Raw genomic sequence first — 21294 nt, 5'->3', positions numbered from 1 at the left:
GGCAAATCGAGAACTGAGGGATGTGTGCTAGCCTAACAGCCTGTGCTGTTGGGTATGCAGCATCTAAGAATAATAATAATAATAATAATATCAATGCGCGTTATCTTGGACGTCATGTCTCTTGGTGATGTGACATTTTATAAGCACTGGCTACACGTTGAGCCCATGAACGGAAGGACGCGGGGAGGAAGGGGGGGGGGCACTGGGTACTAGCCCACATCAGATGTGATCTAGTTTGGATTGTGTCTACAAAAAAGACAGCACTGGATACAACAGTTCATTTTAAATCTATACATTCGGGGTAAATTGCATACATGATCACGCCAAAACCTACACTTCTTGTCGTGCGTATCATGATACCGGTAACTGGAGCCGATATGTTGTTTTTTTACCTCTATATACTGTAAGCCGATTATCAGTAATTGACATCCGTGATCAATTGTTCACAGACTACCGGCTGTGCTTGGTCGATATGGAACTCGTTGCTGCGCCGACCTGGAACTCGACAACTTTACGACGGGTTTACGACGGGTATGTGGCCTCGTATCTGCAGACCTCCCTTAGTCTCTTTTCACACCCTCCATCTCATTCGGGCGCAGTACTCATTCCAATCTTGAGTCGATATGTTGTATAACATCACTCTTAAAAAACTGTAAAACACCATCTGACAGGTTTTTGTCCGGAAGCGAACGTGGTGCTGAAAACTCCTGTTTCTGGACGCCATAGTATTTTGGGATTGCGTACTCTTTCGGAAATGTCATTGCCATCTCTGGCACTGGCGTTTTTACATTCGAAGGGTGGACACGTGGTTGCCCTATTTAGTGCATGTTTTTAGCGGGGTCTATGTGGCCCGAACTTAGGAAGGAGTGTCGCTTCCTATAGCAATGTATCTCCGCATCTTCCTCGTGCCAGTAAACTTAAATTTGATCAGAGCTTGCGTTCCATTTTCCCAAGGTGACTTGAATGTGTACTTAAGTAAGGAATAGCTGTGGCCCAAAATATATCCAGACCTGAATATGTCAATTTTTGATAATAGAAGAAAATCTTCTGGAAGTAAATTGTGACAGCAACCGATGAAAATAATATTATCATGTAATAGAGACCGCTTTGAAACAAATTTATAACAATCTATCGAAGGAATTTCAGCACATCGCTGTAAAAACGATATTTATTGTGGGTATTTTAGGACCTTGGTTTGACGCTGAGCTGCAGTCACTTATACAATTATCATGTCATTTTAGCACCTTTGTCGTGTAAGACCCCACCTGAATAACAGGGGATACTGTTATCAAATAAGGTTGCGGAGGGGTAAAAGTACTAATAAATGAGTTGTTTTTATCACCAAAAATGAAACAAAGATTAGTCCGAAATTAGGGTTGTAAAGCACTAATAAATGAGCTTTTTCTTCACCAATGATGAGTCCGAAAAAAATGGGCCTTGAGAGATGAATCGTTGTGCTGAGCTGTACTTTTGCACGAAATTGCTGGGACCAACAAACGCTGGAGAGCTTCTGCTTTTCTGTCGATTCCAATTTTCTAGATGCTTTCGGGTTTAGTGCGGGGTGAAGGCGGCAGAAATGAACACGCTACAGACTCGTTTACCGTGGGTAACGTCAAAAGACTTAAACCTTTGTGTGTGGGGGGCTTCACAGAGCTACATTAATATGAGTAAAAGCACAGCGAAAGTTGTGTTCTAATCACTGCTCATGGGTTCAACGTGTAGCCAGTGCTTATAAATGTCACACCATCAAGAGACATGACGTCCAGGATAACGCGCATGGATATTATTATTATTATTATTATTAGATGCTGCATACCCAACAGCACAGGCTGTTAGGCTAGCACACATCCCTCAGTTCTCGATTTTCCAAAACAGTCAAACTACATCCAAGTAACAGCCGCAAGTACACGATGAAATTTCTTACTTCTTTCGCCGCCATACTAGCTTTCGTGGTCGCCATATCAACGCCCACTCAAGCGCTGGCGGGGCGCGAAAGAATGACATGTCGACGTGATGAATGTTGTACCTTAACGGACCAGCTCACTAGCTGCTGTCGCGCGACCATCGCGATGAACTTTGATGAGTGCTGCCACCAGAGCTGCGTGTTCAACAGTCCCTGCCAGGTGAAGTAGAATGGGATCGTCGGCGCAGCACACCTCCAGCGTGGCCACAGCGTAGCTAGCGTTATCATAAATAACAAGACAGTAAGCGAAACAGCTGAGCCATTTGTCCATTGTGCGGTCTTGAGGGTTCTCATTTAATTTGAGGAGATCAATGCGTGTCGTTGCCCTGATTTTGTACTGGAAAGCAGAATATCAAAGCCCAAACCCTTCAGATACTACTACATGTAATTTCCCTACACGGGTTCGCACAAATGTAATCACAACCAGCTCATACATGTACTAGGAGATTTGAAAGTACTACTAAAACCACACATGATGGTTTTTGTCAATTAATAATAATTTATGATTTTTGTCGCCGAAGTTTGATCTCATTTCTTATTATTCTGATCGAATCGTCCAAAGAATTAGTCCTAAAACAGGCGCTACCTTCACCGCGGGCTTCCAGACAAAATGGCAATGCTAACTTCCTCAGCTTCGCCAACAGCATCACGGCGGCCTTCTAAATTTGTATCTCGTTCACCTGCTGAATATGCGTAGTACACCTCAAGCATTCAGGAAAATTCTCTGGAAATTCATATCCAGAGTTTTAGGGGCAATCGAAAAACGTCGACGATTCTCTATAAAATATTAGGGTTCTACATTTGTAATTATTAAAAGGATAGGGGCTTGCAAGTGATAGGCTAAACGGACGGAATACCTAATAAACTACGGTAAAGCATAAAAAGCACTGGTGAATGTCGTTCCAAGCCGCCTGGGTCAACATTCACGCTATCTGGTTTTAGGTGGATGTTGCTCCAATATACGATACCACCGATGGTGGGTGGTACAGTACATGAAGGCTACATGATTTAAAGAAGGGAATAGCTGAATACTAATAGGATTCCAATCGAGGCCGTCTCGCGTCAACACAGCAAGGTCGGACGACAACGCACGTTAGACCGCGGCTTCTTCATTTTGGCTAAACTGTATCCTCATACACGTCAGCCTTACGACGTAACGCGTAAGTAAGCCCCCCCCCCCCTCCCTCTCACACACACACTCTCTCTCACACACACACACCTACACACACATCAGAGGAAGAAAACGAATTACCACGTCGGGTATTTCAAAGGGAGGACTGACAGTAGAGAAAATGATTCTTGCTCGGCTTCGTCATCCGACTCGCAGGATTCCTCAGCGTTCATCTTTCTATGTCACCGTCACTCGAGTCAAAACGTTATCGCAGTTGTATCTCATGGCCCTCCTTACGAAAGAGTTTTTTGGAGTATTTTACTCCAAGTCGTGATGCTCTGGCAGAAACCCAGAGACTTCATGCAATTGAGGATCGAACAGATTAAGAAACCATAATGCTGTGGAAAAATTGTTACAGGTCTTCTTTAAAATACAGTACTTTCTTAAGCTAGGGTACCAACTTGTTTTCAAGTTTTCGAAGTTCGGGGATAGCCACTCAAATGAATGACTATCATTCTCGCTCGGTTTGTTGATGTCTTCTTCTAGACTGGAAGGCTTAGTTAAATCGCAATTCTTCTCCTTTTTTTCTTCTAAAAAGTCCTTCATTCTGAACTAGTTATTACTTTTGAAAATACCGTAATATCCAGAGCTTCACCGAGCTTAGCACGGCATTAGTCGTAATCGCCTGAGTAGCGGATAGTTGATCTTAGCAATTTCGGGTAAATAGACTAAAACGTTCGTTCAGCAAAACAATAATCCAACGATTCGTCTCTTGAGGTCTATTTTTTGGACTCATTTTGGCGTAAACAATGCTCATTTGTTAGTACTTTAAACCCCCACTATTTTCGGACTAATATCTTTGTTTAAGTGACTGTAGCTCATCGTAATTGAGAGTGGAGGACGATGCAAACAAGGCTTGTAGCTGATGTGCATTGGTCATGCAATTGAGGATCGAGCAGATTAAGGCTGTGGGAAAATTGTTACAGGTCTTCTTTAAAATACAGTACTTTCTTAAGCTAGGGTACCAACTTGTTTTCAAGTTTTTGAAGCTCGGGGATAGCCACTCAAATGAATGACTATCATTCTCGCTCGGTTTGTAGATGTCTTCTTCTAGACTGGAAGTCTTAGTTAAATCGCAATTCTTCTCCTTTTTTTCTTCGAAAAAGTCCTTCATTCCGAGCTAGTTATTACTTTTTGAAAATACCGTAATATCCAGAGCTTCACCGGGCTTAGCACGGCATTAGTCGTAATCGCCTGAGTAGCGGAGGCTAGTTGATCTTAGCAATTTCGGGTAAATAGACTAAAACGCTAGTTCAGCAAAACAATAATCCAACGATTCGTCTCTTGAGGTCTATTTTTTGACTCATTTTGGCGTAAACAATGCTCATTTGTTAGTACTTTAAACCCCCACTATTTTCGGACTAATATCTTTGTTTAAGTAACTGTAGCTCATCGTAATTGAGAGTGGAGGACGATGCAAACAAGGCTTGTAGCTGATGTGTATTGGTTTGGGGTAAGTTGAGTAAGAGGCAAATACCGAAGTGAGTAAATTAGTGCTAACCAAAATTGTCCAACATGTCTATCTAAACAGTATCTCTCTGCTGTTCCTCTTGTTGTTTTCTCGTAAGTGTGGCGTAAGCTCTAATGCAATGTGCCTTCATCCAACCATAGCGCTTCAACATGTGATTACCCAATAACGTTCCAGAAGCCGTTCCAGCCAATAGTCGAGCGGCTCGGTAACCGTGCAGAGCCAGTGCATCTGCAACACTCCCACTCACCACTACTGCACGGTAGCCTTGTTCTTAATGCCGGTCGCATCGCGCTGGATCGCCAGGGTTTTTAACCCGAGCGACTTTGTTAGTGTGTCGGCCAGCTGGAACTGCGCGTCGCCGTAATCCACCTTAGCCGTTCCTCGTTCCACTTTCTGACGGATGTCGACATGCTTGGCCCTTGTGTGATATCTAGTGCTCCTCTCCAGTGCGATAGCGTCCTTCCAAACCTACATTGCTCCCACTTGCTCTTGACCCGTCTCCTTGTGCATTCTTCGTGGGCATAGCCCCTCTTGCGTGCACAGGCTCAGAGCCATGTACATCAGACACGTGATCAAGGAGCGGTGCGGCTGCGACAGCATCTCGATGCGTTCCAACTCCATCTTGAAGCGTTCCAACCCCGTTGTTGACGACACAGCCGTCGAAAATTTCACGTTTGACGCGCATGAGTCCTCCAGTATCTTTAAGTCACGATGGTTGAAGCGTTCCACAATGTCGTCAGTACATCTTGTCTGCTTGATCATGAGCGTTCCAGCTGGAATGCCGTGAATGATATCCGTACCTAGAATGAGCTTGACCTCGCCAGGCTCCTTCATCCTAAAGGCGTTCTTCAACTCGCCTTTGAGCCGGATAATTTGTCCATGCTCGTCACGCTTCTCGGCAAACACCCGGCCATATCCAATCGGGCGTCCAGGCGCTTTGACATGGAATGAGATGCCACGTTCCGTTCTTAGCGTGAGTCTCTATCTTCTCCAGCGTACCCTCATGTCGTTCCGCTGCTTTAGCACTAGCAACTTCTTCTTGGAACGCGTTAGGGGTATCAAGAGCGCCTCCCATATCGACAGCATACGCTAATACTGCCTCGGCGATTAAGCCGTTCTCGTTGATCCTGGCACGCTTCGGAGCTAGCGGGTCGTCGTTTCCGCTTGACTTGTGCTCCTCGTCATCCACCGCTTCGTTCTTCGGTAGAAACACAGGCTCCCGTGATCTTCTTGAGCGTTCCGTATTAGGGTGGAGCACCAGACGTTCTTCGGGAAACGGCTCCGGTGACGAGGGGTGCGCTGTCAGTTCAAAGGTGCCGTTCTTGGTTCAACTGGTGGAGGCAGCGCTTGAAGCGCTCCACTCTGTTCTGGTTCCAGCTCATCCATTTTAACGTCTTGGACAGGTTCTTCCACCGCTTCCATCGTTCGTTCGGAGCGGCTAGGCGCTCCACTTCTGTTGGAATGCCAGCTTAATCACCGTTCTTAGCCATCTGGACAGCCGTTGTGAGCGCTGGTAACGGCGTGTCGTAAATACCTCCAAGTTCACGCTCGTCCAGTTTCACGGAACGCGACACCTTGACCTTGGACGCGTCCCAGTCGTTAATACGATACTTTTTAGCGTTATCGGCGTACCCGAGGAACGTGCACCTAAAACGCTTGGGCTCGAGCTTCGTTCTCTTCACATCGTCGACGTGGGCGTACCCTTGCCATCCGAACATACGCAAGTGATCCATCCGAGGTTTTGCTTGGAACGCCATCTCGTGTATGGCGTGACATCTGAGTTCGCCGTGTTCGTGGAACGGTTGATGAGGTACACCGCCGTACTCACCGCTTCTGCCCACCACTCTGTCGACATGTACTTGTAATGTAGCATGCTACGCGCCTTCTTCATGATAGTCCGGTGCTTGCGTTCCGCCGCTCCGTTCTGCTGAGGCCTGTATGGAACGGTACGCTGGTGCACGAAGCCGTTCCGTTAGCAAATATCAGCGACCGTCTTATTTACGAGCTTTGTTCCATTGTCGGAGCGTAAACACTTCAAGCGTTCTCCCGATTGATTTTCGTGGAGAGCCTTGAACTCTTTAACCCCTTGAAACCGGTAGCTATATAAGCTGCGTTACGATGTGTCGGCTATGTGACCGTTACGCTGTATATACAGCATAACGCCAATAGACTTGATTTCTGTAAAAGCCTATAAAAACTTCAAAATTAAAATATCGAACAAGAGATGCGCATGTGAGCCCATCCTTTCAGGTTAGGTGATTGAAGGACAGCTCATCATTTCTCGATTTTTGGACATAGATATTTGGAGGTTTAAAGCAATCATTTCGCACAACAATAGATTTCCGTAGGTAACTTTCGCGCCAATTCCCCTCTCCACTCAGTTTAGAATTTCGCGGGCGAGTGGGAAGCAATGGTCAGCACGCGTGGAAGCGCCCCGATCACGGAAAACGATACTGTACCAGATACGGGGGTGGCAAGCGCGACGTTCAAGGCCGCATGGGAGACATTCGCCGCTACTGGTTGGACGTCGAAGGCCCCATACGGCATCGAGAGGCGGTGGAAGTACGTGAAACCCGGGAGAGATCCTAACGGGGCGGATGGAGTCGACTACTTGCTGGGGGAGCAGGCGGTTGTGAGCTACGCGCTTGACGGTACGATGGAAGTCTGGGTAAATCAGTATTTTACTTCGCACTTAGTCCACGCCGTCCGCGTCGACCACGTCGTCCGCGACTAAGGCGCCTGCCTCCAAGAAGTCCACACCGTCCGCGTCGACCACGTCGTCCGCGACTAAGGCTTCTGCCTCCAAGTTGTCTGCGCCGTCCACGTCTAAGTCATGCAAGTCGTCCGCGACCAAGTCGTCCATACCGGTCTCGTTCAAGGCGTCCAAGTCGGGTACGTTGCTTTGCTCACATGCGCCTATTGCTAATACGTAATCTAAATGCTGTATATACTGTGTTGTTGGGCTGTATATACAGCTGCCGAGTCCACCAACATGTCGTCCGCGCAAACAAGCAGAGCTACCCTGCTGGAGATACTTGATCCAGCGTAGACTAACGGTAAGCGTGGTCTAGTGTGGTGTATATACATGATACAGCAATATTCCTAACTTGTATTTTGCGCTGTATTGAAAGAAGCTGTGTTTGATTCTCATCAAAGCCAAGACGATATTGAATCGGGGCAACCAGGTATGTCCAGATCAAAGTTGTATATACGCGATACTCATTCCAACTAACCTGTATATGTATGACGTATATACTGTTTTAGACAAGCGCTCAACAGTTGACATCATTGTCGACGACGACGGCAATATCAACACTGACCCCAACGTAAACAAGGGCTATCACGTGCTAAACTTTGGCATCGCGTCTGAAGGAGATGATTTGAGTCAAATGGATGGAAGTGATTCCGATTCATCTGCTTCCGACTCTGCTGATGAAGAAGACGAGAAGCTGTACGATCAAGAAGAGCGGTTCTTCGCGGACAAGTTCATAAGCACGCTCGGAGGGCAAGAGCGAATTCTTGCTGGTGAAGTTGTCGGCCCCGCGTTGAAAGAGGTCTCGAAGACGGGATGGCATGATGTTGAAACCCCCGACGTCACCGGGTTTTGGAAAATCCATACACGCCTGTCTCAGATGCTAACGAGTATCCTGGTCTGTGGAGAGGTAATCACGGGCCCACCCAATCGGCGTTGAGACGCGGAGGATCCCCTCTTTCCCACTTTTTCCTGTTCATGCCGGTGGCGATTTGGCAGCACATGCGGAATGTAGCAACTTCTACATGCATGAACAACTGGATAACCGAGTCGACGCGTATTTTGAGAGGGAGGAAGAGCGGGAACAGAAGAATAGGAACTCCGGTCGACCCGTGTCAACTACGAAGACGAAGACCCGGCGAGACATCCGACAACAATTTCTATCGGTGAAGCCAATAATGCCTCACGAGCTGTGCATCTACATTGGACTATTAATAGCGCACCGTGTCACCAAATCGTGAGAAGCTCGCCAATCCCTGGCGCGGGGATGATTTTGGAGCAATCTCTCGTGGTATTTTCGGACGCTTCCTCCCCCGTGATCGCTTTATGGAAATCACCCGAAACCTCCATTTCAACAGCAATCAAGACCCCCGTGCTACACGTGACCTTCCGTGTCGGTCGTCTTACAATCGCACCCGCGTGTATATGAAAGATAAGCCCCACAAATGGGGCACCAAGCTATTTATGCTTTGCTGTGCACACTCTGCTTATTGCATTCGGTACGGAGGTAAACATGTTTTGCTGTATTAGCTGGACCATTTATGCCGTATATTCATGTCGTGATGTACAGCTTTGAAGTCTACTGCGGAAAGAAGCAGCATAATGCTGAGAATGGCGCGGTCGACATGCAGTGAGGTCCTGCCGTTGTTGTGCGTAACATGCGAGCCGTTTTTGGTAAAACTCATTCAAACCATGGGTCAATTCGACTCGTGGTGGTTGATCGATTTTACACTTCGATCGTGTTAGCGGTGCAGCTGCTATTCATGGGTTTCTATACTATTGGCACTATCATGACTAACCGTCGGGGTTTCTGCCAAGACGTAAAGACGAATAAGAAGTCAAGGCCCAAGACCATTCCAAGAGGCACCTTGTCGTTCGCACGGTCAAAGCTTGTGAAAGGGATGACATCAATTTGCTGGTGGGACAGCAAACCTGTCCACTTTCTCTCGGTGAGTGGAAACATTGCGTTGGATCGTGTGCAACGACGCAAGAAGACTGGAGAGCAAAACTACGTGGCGTGCCCTAAGGTAATCAGGGATTATCATCGCTATATGGGCGGAGTTGATGTCCATGATCAACTCCGCCTACAACGATACTCTGTGCAGCGCTCGATCAAGTTCCGAAAATACTACAAGTCCCTGTTCTTGGGCCTTGTTGATTTAGCGATCACCAACGGCTTCATTGTGCATCGCGCTTACTGAAAGAATATGAAGATCAAGTCTCTGACACACGTGCAGTACATGTGCAAACTGCACCAGGATCTTCTTGCTCTCACAGTGAACGACATGTACGAGGAAAACACGTTTCAACCGAGTAAGTCATTGTGTTGTATCTACCGCTTTGGTTAAGCTGTACATACAGCTGAGTTAACCTGTATGCGTGGTAGGCGAAGCAGCTTCTGCTAACGAAGGCGGTGGAGTGGAGGAAGCTGATTCTACTGGTCATGTGGCTAAGTAAAGTGAAGAATGGCGAGATCACTCCGGCCAGCGAAAGTGTGTCCAGAAAATTGCAAGGTCTGTACACTCAAAACACCAAATGGCAAGCGCGGAGCTACTTCGACATACTTCTGTGACGGCTGCGACTTCCCCGGGCCTATATATCTTTGCGTAAAGCTGAAGTGGATCGTGAGTGACAAGATGTTAAGCTGCTGGGACGTCTGGCATAAGGAGTACAAGAACGGCAAGGCCCTTACGGAGGTCTTGAGATGCAGGATTCGCGTAAATGCGCCAAAGACCGCAGGATCGCCCGGAAAATCGCCTGCCAAGCGACGTCGCGTTGATTCTGAGTAGGTTTGGTGTTGGAGAGTTGAATAACACGTGGTTGGATCCAGAAGTGAGACTGTTTATGGTTTGATCAGGCAAGCACTCAAGTCCACTTGCTCACCGCGCTTTGATGACAGGAGGCAGAAACGACACATTTTTGGTCCGAAGTGATTTCATTGGCTGGCGTACAGGACGTCATCACCGGATTGCAGAACAAGTGCATTACCTTGACTTACTTTTAGTAAAGGTCAGTTAGTTGTCCTGCCTCTATTACTGTTTTTCGGGTTTTTAGAGATATTCTCGAGGCCAACTGACTGATCGAAGTGCAACATAGACCGTTATCCGTGCTACACGCGCAAAACTCCACATCTTTGACAAGCGCATAGCTCATGAGATGCTGTATATGTACGAGCTAGAGCCACTTATGCACTGCCGTATATACAGCACTAGTGTCTATAACACTAGCGGGAGTCCAGTACTTTCCCGCACCCTTCCCCTTGAGTATACAAAAATATATATGTTAATACGCTGTATATACAGCATACAATGGTGAAAATCCTTCCGGTTTCAAAGGGGTTAAACTAGGTGACTACTTCGCGCTTGCTCCTCATGAAATACGCCACGACTTACCTCGAGGATCCGTCCAGGAATATCAGCACGTACTTGACACCACCCTTCGAAGGTAGTAATCGTACCGGAACTACCGGGTCATAATTGCAGGGGAAATACTAATATGAGTATGGATCCAAGTTTTGAATCGAAATATGTGTACATGTAATACTTATTCTTCTACTTCTGTACTAAGTTATTCCTATCAAGTTTCTTGCTGATTGTTCGTTTTATTTGCCTTATTTCTTCATCAGAACGACAGCTTTTCGATTGTGGCGCAGAAGCAGTTGCTTCTCGGCACGTCTAGGGACAGTCCTGGTACGTAGAGGACCCATCGCAATGCCTCCCGTCGAGAACGCCCGCTCTTGGAAGGCCGAAGAGGACACTTTGCCGAGGTGCATTCGTGCCATCAGCGCAAGATGTATATGCGTCGGTAGAAACCAAGCAGGCACCAGTAGGTGTCTTGTCGTTGTCAATAGACGTGTCTTGATTAAGTTCTGCTTCAGTCTGCTTCGTGTTCTTTAGGCACGCAACATCCAGCTACTCGAGCCACTCCGACAACACTCTGTCCGCCTGTAGTAAATCCCGGGCGAAAAACCCAATCGGCACTCGACAAAGCGGGAGCCAGCCCGCTGGAACTTATAGCCAAGTGTACTGTATCACGTAAATTGTAGAGTGAGTCTCGCGTCTGGTAACCAGCTCGAGCTCATTTCCCAGCTTACTCCTAAGGCGTCCCTCAGAAAGTTCGCTGGGAAAACTATTAGAAAGATGACATGTAGTTGGCATGGCTCCTAATATAAAACCAGGGTAGAGCATTGGCAGCACGACCGGGAAGACATACAGACCCATTGCCGGAAGATGGCAAACCTGCCAGGCGCCCCTGGGTCTTCTTCGTAGAGTTATTCTGGGAAACCAAGGTGAAATTCCTGGGATCCACTACACCGCCCTAGCATCAATTAACCCAACATCGCCTGCTGGGTGGCCGATTCTGGCGCTTCGCAGCTCGGCGGACAGAGGCAGAGCTCTCCTTTGCTGTATTACCAGGCGACAGCACGAAGTCAGAAACGGAGCCGGACCAAAAAATTGATAATGATATCTTTAAAGCAGTCGAAGTAAAAGAAGACGTGGCTGGCGCGGTTGTGCCGCTTTCAGCGTGTATGCTAGAACCCTCCGTAGAGTTGACACGCCTTACACACACAAGACAGCAGAACCTGATGCTATGCATACATTGTAGTATGTAATTAATACTTAATATTAGACACATAACTGAATTACCTCTCGTTTAGATCGCTGCCGTTCCCTTTAAGCACGCCAATGGCACACAGGTGGTGAATCGGCTTACCGCACACCGTGCAGGGGTCTGGTGTCCGCTCGTCGCTTTCTGGGCAGCCCCTCACCGCACGTTGATGCGCTCCAACGATGCTATCGATCTTCTCGGTGAGTTGTACGACGCGTTTTGGAGAATAGCGATCTTCTACTAATGGTGAAAGGGACCCAACCACTGTAAATTGCAGATTGAAGGTTGGACTTGGTCAATGGGGGTTCTTGAAAAAGTAGTATGCTAAAGAAATATAATACTGCCTCCAGCGAGTGGTACTTATACTCATAGTGAATATCATACATCACGGTAGTAGTAGTAGTAGTAGTTTTGTAGTAGTAGTATCACTGCAAAGAACGATTTTGGCAAAATTAATCCCTGCCAGACTCTGTATAATAGTTGCTATCTCAGGTGTAAAATTCAAAGGACATGTAAGGAGTGAGTTTGAAGTGTGTCGAATCGACACCCTGTGTGCCAGTCGTGTAACTTTTAATAGGGCAGAGACTATTGACTCAAGGGGAGGAATGGGTGTCATGAGACTGGAAATCTACATATCACCCTCCTCAACCCAAACCCAGACCTTTTTGGGTATTAGCCTTATAGGACCGAGCGAGGTTTAGTCATGTTTGGTCTTGGATTCGTGTTGCCTAGCGAGTCGGCTTTCACCCCTTCTCTCTATTTCGTACTTTATGGGAAACCCCGTCGGATTACAAATCCCAAGTAGCCCCTTTCTGTCAATAGTCACTCTCTCCTTAATAGTAGCAGCACAATGGATAATATCGAGCGGTGCTCTTCTGCAGTCCTTCAGCGAAGTTTTGTCACGGATGCACGATCCTGGGGCATATTTTACACCGGCCAGTACAAATCTAGTGCTCTACTTAGCTAGCCGAGTGCCGTCGCTTCGCGACGGAGGCGCATGCATGTTCATTATTGTGTTATGGCTCCGTTCGGCTCGCCACGGGCTCGCTACACTACTCACATGGTCAGTGGGTACGTTGTGGCTGGGGCGGATCCTTCGGGCCTGCAAGGTTGCCGTTACGGGCCGCCTTCACTTCGCTGGACAGCATTTTCATCAGTGATAGGTGCGTATTTGTGCTTCGGACAAAAATTTAGCACTTATCGGTGTAGTACGGCCTCTTTTGTGACCTCTAAATACTCTTTGTTATTAGAGGCTTACGTATTGTGCTAAACCCTAGGTATCACGATACAGAGAATTTCCTGACCGTTGCCCTCCTATCGCCGGTACACTTGCCGAAGGGTGCTATTCCGTGGTTTATGGCCTCCGCGTAGTCATGTCGTTTCGTCGCCCGTGTTTCATGCTCTCCTGATGTGGCTCATCGGCCGCGGTATCAGCTATCGTGCAATAGCGGTGTGGTTTTGATGTCTCTGTCATCGTGCTCGCGTAGCGTATATGTTTTGTCCGTGCTATCGTGCTCTACTACGATTCCGTGCTCCACGGTGTGCAATCGTGGTCTCTTGAAGCGTTCTCCGCGATTTTGTGGCTGGTGTGTCGTCCATGCAATTGTGTAAAAATGTACTATCGTCCCTCTGACTCTGCGACCTCAGGTTCTACATCTTGCTCCGTGGCTCGGCGATTTCCCGGCTACGGCTCCCGTGTCTAAGTGCTCTCCCTGGTTGGACAAACGTCCATGCTACTAATAAATATTGTGGTTTCGCGAATGGTCTGTCGTCCGTGTTATCACGTTCTACCGTAGTATCGTATGCCGTGGCTCGTTGAGATCCGGTTCTATCCTGGTATCGTGCTCCAATACTTGGTGATCTCACGTTTATGGTCTTTCGCGGGTTCGGAAGCTGTAGATTATCAGAGTCGGCACGTATATAATGTCACAAGGTGTATCGACGTGTGTGTTGGAATGCCACTTTGTGGATGGAATTTAAATAAACGATTAGTAAAGTTCCTACCGCGAACCCACCAAGCCTGGAGCTCATTAGACAACTCGCCTAGAATTCCAGACAGGATCTCGGCGGATCATGTACCGTTTTCGTCGTATCTTTCGATTTAAATACCCACCTTTAATTGGGCGTGCGACGAGTGATCAGCGCTATTGTTTGGCATAGGTCGGCACTGCAACCTCCGACGGGCACTTTCCCTTCGTCCTGGTTTTTATTCAGTGTTACCCATGTGTTTTCCTCTTTTCGTATTTGTCTTATTTGCTCGCAACGTGGCCTACATACGCAGATGCTTGACCAGGACAATAATTGCAGTGCTGGTTGCGCTCAGGATATGCCACGCTAGGGTGAGGGATGCCCGCTTCCCGATGCGCCCATGATTCAAATGCTTCATCTCCACTATAATCATGGGAATCTGCTACTAATTAGTAAATAGATCATCTACCAAGTCGGTACTACCGGTATCGGAGATAAAAGGTCCTGGTGGCCTCAACAGCAAGGAAAATGTCAAAAAGTATATCATAAGGTGAAACGAGTGTCAAACGCGGTTGGCAGACCGAAACAGTGTGATGTTCACCGGTTCGTTTAAACCGGATATGCATATTGTCACGTGTGCTCGGCGATAGACAGTCCATTTGGAGTAGCATAGGTCTGCATTGTACCTCCTCCCCATATTTCAATCCGGTATTGTACGAGAACAACAAGAAGCGAGAAACGCGCAGCAGGAAGGAGCGTTGAAGAAGCCAGAGGAGGGCAAATTTGTGAAAAGAAGCGGGGAAAAGAATCGATACGTTTTGCGCGTTTGCTGGCTATTTGTTGTGGGGAGTGGCTTGTCCTTGCCGGCGGTAATTACTGCGAAAATCGTCGATCAGCGAGCGCACAGCTCGTGAGCCCGAACGACGGTCTACTGGATCCGCTTCGTCGCTTTGGGGGCCGGCTCCTAGCGAAGCACTCGACTATTTTACACTCCCACCATCCCATGAGGATGCAATTCGGCACCTTTCCTCTCAAGCAAGGCCCTTTATGCCGTAAGCCAAATGAGCCTCATTTTTTTCTCAATTTCAATATGATTAATATGGAAACCCTGATGGTGTAAGCTCCTGAGGACGTATGCCGCTGGTAGAAACCTCGATGTGTTGTTAGTTAACGTAGTGGCGTGTGAGATGTGAAGGCGTGTCGTAATTGTAGACGTTGAATGCTTTAAATAAAGTATCCGTTGTGGCTCGTGGATTTGAATAATACCTATCTCCTACGATTATCTGAGGTCAAACGAAGAAGCTAGCGTGCGCTTCGCGCTCGTACAAGGCTCCAGGACATGTCATGCAAAAGCATTCCAGATATGGGTTATGATCTCCAAACGGTATGCGCAGCACAATGTCGAACATTCGCCCTCGTCGCCAAAACCGATATCACAAGCTTCACCCATTGTTCACAGATCGAGTCCAATTTTTGTGAGAGTCAAATCCTGCCTATGGGTGACGAAGCCCTCCTACGTTCACTGACTACGGGTTTCAAAGCGCTGCGGCGGAGCGTAAGGTAATTTTGGTCACTTGGATGAAGACGACGGCCATTTGTGCATCACGCGGTGAGCGGCGCATTCGGAATAAGTCGATGCAAAACGATTTTAACTTGGATCACAGGTGAAGTTTTGTAACATGTTGAAATTGTGGGAGGGATCTGGGCAGCGTACATGTCTTTCGGAGGCTGGGCTACTTCTACTGGTGCAGGTCCATATTGGACAGATCATCGACCATTGGCTGACTAAATCGGAAATCTGCAATTTGCAAGATTGTGAGCCTAATCGTGTCATCCCGAATGTGGAGTCGAAGCGAGCCTGCTCTTGTCATGATATGCTTGCCACAAGTGCGTCAAACAACTTTGTTTGACAAGAATTGTTTTTGATGCTGAACTAACGCCCCTCAAAGTGTATTAGATGTGCGATTGGCAAGATGTACCAATGTGAGAACAGTGAAGCGCTGACGACAGACATGCGTGTAGCTGACCAGCACGGGGAAGCGGAAAGTAATCTAGAGGAGCTTGTTCGTTCGCGACCACGAAATAATCAGCCGACGGTATCAAACTTAGTGGAAACCGTCCAAGAGCGGGCCTTGAGGATGGACACGTGAGGCAATGCTCCATAAGAAGAAACGACGGCGCACGTGACGTCAGATCCGCAAGGCTCAGTAGGTGACGGGGAGAGAAGATACATGTGATGTCTTCTGGGAAGACGTTAAAGACGACGCTAGGCTCAACGTATTGGCGCGGACCTGCTCAAGCATATTTTTTTGTACTAATCAATGTATCTGGAGAATCCTCAGCGAGTACATTGGAGTTGAGGTCGCTGCTAGCCATGAGCTATATTCTTTGTGATAGACCTATATGCTGAACGTATCGAACACATTCGTGTAATCTTGGGTGTCGAAAGGATTAATACCGAAGCGGGGGAGGCGAGACAACACTACACTGCGTTTACGGAGACTAAGGATACTCTCAGGGCAAAGCCGAAGAAGCAGCGCTTCGAGGAACATAGCGAGGGGGGGGCTCACTGACGTCGACAGCCTAATATATTCAACTGGAGCACAAGAATGTGTTCCCGGTGAAATCCCTGCGGGACTTCCAAGCTAGAAAGCTGTGGAGAGCGGCGAACGACAGTGCAGTCGCTTCAAATTTCGCAACGGACGACGAGATGGTTATTGATCTTCTCGAAATACAACTTCCGGGTTGATTACAAACCTGGAAGGTTAAGTGTGGTGGCTGGCGCGTTTTCGGGCTACCTGATTACGCTGACAAGATAGTCGACATCAATCGGATTGAGAGCGGGCTCCATGGTGGTCGTCGAATAAAGACTTCAAGAACGCGGGTGCGAGTGACAAATACGCGAACCAAATGCTGGATTATGCCCCCGCACCTCGTACACGGAACGTTAAAAGCTGGCATCACTTATGCGATAAAATCGGCTTGCTGTGCGAATCATGTACGAGTATCACGATGTTCCTTCGGCAGCGCATTCGGGACGTGGAAGCGATGATCCCTCCTCTCGAGATAATTTCTAATGGCCCACTAGTACAAGTGCCTGAGCACGTACTAACGTGTGTTAGCCTGCTGCGTATTCGCAGCCTGTTTCTGTTCGATTCCTGCTCTTGCTGTGCCTCGCGTTGTTTCTTTTGCCTTATCAGGCTTGGCTTTCACCTTCGCTTTTGCTTTAACGATCCCGATTTGTCGTTGCGGCGGCCGCCATTTTATCTCAAGGAGCTCGACGAGAATGTCTAATAGCTTTAGCAGCAGGCCCCGAATGCGTTATATCTTTGCTAAACGTCCGGTACGTACTGGCGTACTGTGTAACAATCTTTACGTACTTTCAGTATTCGGATTGGGGGCAACATCGGCTCGAGAAAGTCTCGAGCATTTAAGTCACATTGGACCAGTCTATCAACCGACCGACAACCTTTCGACGTAATATTATGGTTGTTGTCTACATCATGGAGGGTTCCTGTACACCACGACGCCCGGCCTTGAAGCGTCCATTTGGAGCCAATAGAAACTGGTGCACGCCAGTTCAATTCTGGCACAGCTCGGTCAGAAGGGATTTAAAACTTTTGCAAACCCATGAGCACGTGAAAAATTCACTGTCCGGTTAGAAACCGCTGATTAGCAACCGCCGTAGCAACGTGTTCCCGATCTACCAGCCATGGCGAGCGACATACTTACAAAACGATCAAAGACCCCGTCGCACGAGGTTTTTTTGCGGCGTTCGCGCAGAAGGCTTGCCGCTGTAAACCCCGCGGAGCGATCTCAGCGGGCTCCTAATCCATCGAAGAGGGACTGCAATGGGTTGTTGGCGGGTCGTGACCAGCCATAGGATTGAGTGGCGGAGAGGCTATTAGACTTCCATATTAATTGCGCCTTGCTTGTTCGAAGAGTGCAGGCATTTAGCTCAGTGAATGTTCAGACGTTTAAATCACAAACGTGGTCGTTCCCCGGAACTTTCGTTACATACGAAAATTGATCGGTCTACTTTAAAGGCGAATATCTCGATAACTCTGAATGGTGAATAAGTATTACGTTTTACGCTAGAACGGAGAGTACTGCATCACGCTGATCACGTTTAGCTCGAAGGTCTTGCAGCGGACCGAAAACACAGACGGCAGGTTACCCGAAATGGCCAGGCGCCGTAAGAAACAATACCGAACAGCGGCAGTGCGGTCATACAGGTTCACCGGTATCCGCGCTAGCAATACCCGCCTTAACAGTGTCATTACGAAGACGATCGATGCGATAGCCGCTATAGAAGGTCTCAAAGGCTGTTGGGAGTACGGTAGCCGTTCGCATCGCTCAAGACGCTGCCAACACATGCGGTCCAAGCTAGAACAATTGTCACACACTTAGGCACGTTTCCTTCACCCGAAGTTCTCTTCGACGCATTTTACCGACCGGATGACAGAGTTCAATGTAGCAGTGTTACATTGGCGGCTTCGTCGTCAATATTGATGGTGATGTATGCGTAAAGCCCCATCGGGCTCGAAGACGATGTCGAGCGGAGCCAGGCAGCGTTCGTAGATTCAGTCGGTATTTAAGGAGCACGTACCACAGGTGCACCACGCAGGGAAGAAGGCGACATCGGCCCTGATGGATGCGCCTTTCTTCGGCACATAGCCACCTCAAACAGCAGCGTCCGGATCATCCTTAAGCGTTTGCCGTGGATCGGGCGTTGGTCTAACCGACCTGAGTCGGTGCAGAAGCCGAGGTCATCGGCTTTCATGGGGACGTTGTTAAAATCCGACACATAGTCGAAGGAATTTTTTCCGTCAGTAGACAACACGGACGAGCCCTTCATGACGCGTGTCGTTTAAGCCGTAGCTTGTTTGTGCTTTCGCTTTTAGATATAGCGATATTGGTTAAATAAAGTTTATCTTCCGTCGCGGGCGTATGCGCTTACGTAGGCGCCGAAGTGGCTGTGCTCGCAGCTGTGGTCACGGAGGTAGCAGAGCCTACCGGGTAACCTCATCTGTGAGCGTCTTCTCGGACGAGTTCATTGCGAAATGGGCTTGGGCCGTCGAACGTTTCGACGGTCTCGTCAATCCTTTGACTGGTGTGTTAAGATGTGACAGGGCCACACAGCACCTTGCGCTAGAGGCAGTTGGCTTCCGAGAGTAAATTAACTCTCAGTGAACAAAAGGTTAAGGCCCCCTTTGGCCTAAGGGGGCAAAATGACCAATTTAAGGTAAGTTGTAAACTGAATATATATATAGGTAGGCTAAGCTTGAGTTAATATACAAACTATAAGTCACCTATAGAAAAGCTATGTCATCAACCAATGGTTGGCCTCTGACGACCCTGGTACCGCGTACCAAATGTCCCGAAGTGTGACGTGTCACACTTCATGTAACTAGGGACACACTTGGTGATACATACCCCGCTACATCCCCCGCTTAGGTTCGGTTTATTGACCAATCAGAATGGGGAAGTGTACGTCACAAACTGTCATTTTCAAAGTTAAAATACATTGATTGGGCTGCGCGAGCGCGGCGGGGGCTCATTATACAGTTAGAGTCTCGAGCAGCGGTTGATCGCTCTTCTGCTTGGTCTCCACGTCGACCTTTAGCAAGCCCCATGGCACTGCAAAGGGCGGTATGAAAACACGCTCCAAGGCTGCTGATGGAACGGCGCAAGCCAAGAGTACGAAGCATCGCGGCAAAATCTCTGCACTCCAGGAGGCTGCTAAGGAGGCATTGGAGGCGATCGGTTCATCTCGTGATGCGGCTGCAAGCAAGCATGCAAGCAAACGTCACAGTCCGTCACCTCCGGTCTCTCCAGACAACCGGGAGGACCCGCGGCTCGCTGAACGTGAGCTCTATTCGAGCTGTGGGGACGAGGCCGAGTCCAGGAGCACTCACGATGCTCCTGTGGGCTCCGTGGAAGGGCACACTTCAGTGATGACGACGCCAGCGTGCACTCGACGAGGAGGAGAAACCTCTAAAACATCTCTCGCTCGCCGAGGGCTTGCGCCTGCTAAGACCACCCAAGTCACAGCCGAAGAAGCCAAGTCCATAAGAAGAGCACGGCTTCGAGTCTCCCCTTCGCGAGGAGAAGGAGACTGGGTACTCCAACCGGAAACACTTCGGCTCCTCGGATGAAGAGTAGGAGGGTGGGGGCTATCCATGAGCCTCGGGAGATCACAAACGACATCGACCAGCAGGAGTACTTCCAAGCTGCCCAGCGCATGCGTGGGGGTCCGGTGGTGACACCCGTCTATCAGGGAGCTGCCATTAACTCGGGAGGTTATTGGCCTATCGAAGGCAGCTCTGGGGCTGACCTCTTTCTGGAGATCCTCGTTGCTCTTCGTGGATCTGTCGGTGGTCTCAACTTCTAAGAGCGTTTACGAATGTGCCCTGGTCCAGAAGGAGAGGTTCGTCACCGACAACTTAGAGGTGGCCCGGTGCGTGCTTCTCGTGCGGCATCGAATCCCTCTGAAGGACTTCACGACTTGTCGTGAAAGAAGCTCGAGAATCGGGGTGGTCTCTACCCTCTCTGGGGGCTACCCCTGGATTCTTCCCGAGAACCGTCTCAACTGGAACTCGTGTGAGGACATGTTCTGGCCTGGGGTGGATTCTCTCAAGTACTCACCCTCGTAGTTACGGCAACTCCCTGCTGAACGGAACTTGACGATAGGCGCGACAGACTCATCTATCCGATACGCCACGTGTCATAGAGATCATTTGCCACCCGTGGGCCAACTCGTAGTTTGGACGCCAAGAGAGGGCGTCCGGAAGTACGTTAAGCTTCCCCAGCTTGTACTCAACGCGGATGTTGTACTCCACAAAGAAGGACAGCCATCTCGCCATTCGTTGGGAGAGGCGAGGCGAATTCGTTGCCGTCCTCATGGACGCGTGGTCTGAGTAGATCACAAAGGCCTTGAGCTTAGACGATGAGCCCGAAATTTAATAAGGGAATACTTAATTGCCAGGAGGTCTTTGTCGTGGACACGGTAGTTCCGTTCGGCGGCTTTGAGCTACCTGGACGACTCGTTCATGTTCGGCCGCATCGATACACAACCGATTGCACTGTCGGAGGCTTTGGAGACGACGCTAAACGGGTTCGTCTAATCCGGCAGGGCCAGGACAGGAGCCTCTTGGGGTGCTGGCAAGTGTATCCTGGTATTCTTGCCCCAAGAGCCAGTAAGCGACCCTCCGAAAGAGATCCGACAAGGACTTAGTGAGGTTCACGTACCCTGCGCTGTACTTGTGAAGGTAGTTGGTTAAGCCCAACCACTTTCGAAGATCCTTCTGGGATTGGGGTGTCGTCCGTGCTACAATGGCCTTGACTTTGTCTGGGTCAGC

The 21294-nt window shown here is 48.6% G+C and overlaps 1 protein-coding gene across 1 annotated transcript; it reads left to right on the top strand.

Annotated features, from left to right (window-relative positions):
* Window positions 1–1910: 1910 nt before the first annotated feature.
* Window positions 1911–2132, top strand: PITG_23196 (cys-rich secreted peptide protein, putative; the record flags this gene model as incomplete). Its single annotated transcript, XM_002895595.1, has 1 exon — window positions 1911–2132. The coding sequence occupies one exon, from the start codon at window positions 1911–1913 to the stop codon at window positions 2130–2132; it is 222 nt and encodes a 73-aa protein (XP_002895641.1).
* Window positions 2133–21294: the final 19162 nt, after the last annotated feature.

Source organism: Phytophthora infestans, genomic scaffold, assembly GCF_000142945.1.
Source record: "Phytophthora infestans T30-4 supercont1.151 genomic scaffold, whole genome shotgun sequence".
NCBI classification, from domain to species: domain Eukaryota; phylum Oomycota; class Peronosporomycetes; order Peronosporales; family Peronosporaceae; genus Phytophthora; species Phytophthora infestans.
Note: the sequence above shows the minus strand (reverse complement) of the source record. Positions and strands in the feature narration are given on the sequence as shown.